Below are 3,073 nucleotides of genomic sequence, written 5' to 3'. Positions count from 1 at the left end.
GGAACTCACTCTGTAGACCAGGCTGGCCTCGAACTCAGAAATCCGCCTGCCTCTGCCTCTGCCTCCCAGGTGCTGGGATTAAAGGCATGCGGTGGCCCAGCACAATTGAAACCTTAATTCAAGCACTAGCCAAGGTCACTGTAAAGCCTGTAAAGCCCCCATACAAGAAAGAAAAAACTTGCATATGTAATCAGTAGTGCCAGTGTGTTCTCCACCGTCTTTCAGGTCTGGACCCCTTGCTGTTTGTGATGACCCTTTGCTGGCTTCACCTGCCCTCTTAGTTGTTGATGAAGTGAATTAACATAAACTTTTTAAAATTCAAAGAGTTCCAAACAAAAACTTACAAGGGCATGGGGCACCTTGTAAGCTATTATAATATCATGTAAAATTCTTTTATGTATATTTTTAATTCTTTGAGAATCTCATCCACATGTATTTTGATCATATATACCTCCACTTGTGTGACTCTTCAGTTTCTCCTTAGACACTCCCAACATGTCCCACTTTGTCTTTTATTTATAAAATTACCTGCTGAATCCAATTAGTGCTAACCTTATGCAAATGGCTGTGGGGGCCATCCACTGCAGCATGGGCAGCCTAATGGGAGCCATATCCTCTGCTTTGCAACTGTCCATCTCCCATTAGCCATCTCCTGCCAATAGCTCCTCAGGTAGGGGTGGGTCTCAGGTAGGGATGCCTCTCCTCCATCCATACCAGGATGTGTCTGACTTGATATTGTGCCGCTCTTATGAAGGTAGCCACCCTCCTCTTGTGAATGTGAATTCATGAGTACATAGCATTTCAGAGCTTTATTCTCCCCCACCCCCACTCTTGTATTCTTTCCACCCACTCTGTTCTGGTATTCCCTGAACCTTTGTGAGGGTGTGATACAGGCATCTCATTTAAGGCTAAACACCTAGAGTCAGTAATTCTGAATACTTGTTTAGGCAGTTGTGAGTCTCTGCATTAACCACTGCCTGCTGCAAAGAGAAGCATCTTTGACCAAGCTTGAGAGCAACACAGATGTGTAGATATAAAGAATAAATATTCAGAAGACAATTAGATAGCATTGCGGTTCCAGAGAACGGCAGTCAGAGGTTCCCCCAGGACTAATGACCTCCCCAGCCATGCTAAGTTTACAGAACCGGTCATGACCTCCCTCCTGGTGAATAGACCTCATCTAATCAGAAAGCAGTTGGTTGCTCCCCATACCAGCCGTGCTGCCTGCCGTCACACCAGTGGGAGCGCCTTGCCTGGCAGGCGCGGGGTCAGTGCTGGGTAAGAAAGACATGATGTCTTTGCCTGCGTCAGCCTGCAGAGCACTATCCTGCACCATGAAAGCTTGCCTACTGAGAGGGGTTCCCACTCAGCTCCAGTTCACTGTCTCTACAACCCACAGGTGTGGTGTCTTCATGAGTAGGACCTTAGCATCTGTTACAGGGGACAGCCAAGGGCTCATGTTGCCTTAGGCTCTTCTGGGTGTGGCCTGCCTGTCCAGTAACTCATAGGGAGGTCTCCCATGTGTTGACTGGGGTTTCCATTGAATAACCTGTATCTTCTAGGGGCAGCCTTGTTCACCCATGCAGGTGACCTCTGTTCAGACTCCTTTATTTAGTTACATTTCTAAATTACCTTACAAAGTAGTAGAATCCCACAAGGTTTTCAAACACCCTTAGTCTTATCTCACCAGCTCCCTACATACCTTTCTCACCTACACCCCTGCTTAGACTGTTAACCACCAACATCCTCACCCTCCGCCCTGTTTCAGATCATGTGAAAAATTATTAAAATAAAGGAAAAGAGACCCCATGAAGTAGGGTTTTTTCTATATACATTTACCTGTGTGTGTTGCATGAACCAGCATTTTAAATCTTCAAGCGATCTCAAATGCTTATGAACTTACAGTAATGTTGACATTTATTTAAATGCTAATTTAAAATGAAAATAATTTTTTCAATTTCTAGAAAAACCTGAAGACTGGATCTTTCCTGACTAGAATTTGGAAACTACTGTTGCATTTGCTTCTAGTTTTCTGTTTGACACTTTTTCTTAACAACATTATTAAGGTAAGTTAATGAGTGAGATTTAATCCATTTCTGAAATGTACTTATGGTATTACAGTTAAGCTTTGAACTTTTAATTAGGACTAGTTCTCATTTATAAAGTGTACTTGAATCACTGAGAGCCACACTCAGCTCTGTTGGTTTTAGTTCTTCATCTCTCCTCCCTTTCAGGACATATCTGTATTAGTTGCTTTTCTGTCTCTGTGACAAACACCATGACCAAAGCCACTTAGAGAACAGTTTATTTGGCCTAACAGTTCAAGAAGGTTACTGTCCAGAATGGTGGGCCAAGCAGGCTGAGCGCTCACATCTTACAAATGGGAACTCACAAAGCCCACCCCCAGTAACAGCACACTTCCTGCATCAAGGCCACACCTCTGAGCCTCCTCAAACAGTGCCACTAACTCCTCAGCAAGTAGGGTCTCTAGCAGGGGGCAGAGCCAAGCTTGCTTCTCAAGCAAACCAGCTGAACCGGCAGGCTGCAAATGAGAGCGCGGGGAGGGGAAAGTCTAAGCTGTAACAGACTGACCCAAGGGCTAGACACATAGGGACTAAAAGTATAACACTCAGAGCTGGTGCTGCTGAGCCAGAGAGCAGTCATCCTGGCCCGGCCTGGAAAGCTGCAAGAAAGAAACTGTCAGCCAGGTGGTGGTGGCGCACACCTTTAATCCCAGCACTTGGGAGGCAGAGGCAGGCAGATTTCTGAGTTTGAGGCCAGCCTGGTCTACAGAGTGAGTTCCAGGACAGCCAGGGCTACACAGAGAAACCCTGTCTCGGAAACCAAAAGAAAGAAAGAAAGAAACTGTCTCCAGCAAACAAGGACAGGGCAGTACAGGGGTAGCTCTGAGCTCAATAAATCTTCTCTGGGACCATGGAGATGATCACTCTGACCAGTGGGAATGGAGGCTTACCAGATCTGGGCTAGCAAGCATGGCTCTCTTGTTGTGGCTGAGATGGGATGCAAATCTGCAGTTTCTAGATCCAAGTCACAGGGCACCAATGTTGTGATT

At 45.7% G+C, this 3,073-nt stretch overlaps 1 protein-coding gene across 1 annotated transcript in view; it reads left to right on the top strand.

Annotated features, from left to right (window-relative positions):
• The window catches only part of Dpy19l3 (dpy-19 like C-mannosyltransferase 3), a 72,671-nt gene that overhangs the window by 40,988 nt on the left and 28,610 nt on the right, over positions 1–3,073 (top strand). Inside the window, exon 11 of the mRNA XM_031386217.1 lies at positions 1,965–2,066. Within this exon, the coding sequence (XP_031242077.1) occupies positions 1,965–2,066 (102 nt within the window). The remainder of the gene's footprint in view (positions 1–1,964; positions 2,067–3,073) is intronic.

The sequence above is a fragment of the Mastomys coucha genome, unplaced genomic scaffold (assembly GCF_008632895.1).
Source record: "Mastomys coucha isolate ucsf_1 unplaced genomic scaffold, UCSF_Mcou_1 pScaffold21, whole genome shotgun sequence".
Lineage (NCBI taxonomy): Eukaryota > Metazoa > Chordata > Mammalia > Rodentia > Muridae > Mastomys > Mastomys coucha.
This window is presented reverse-complemented; position numbering and strand designations above follow the sequence as displayed.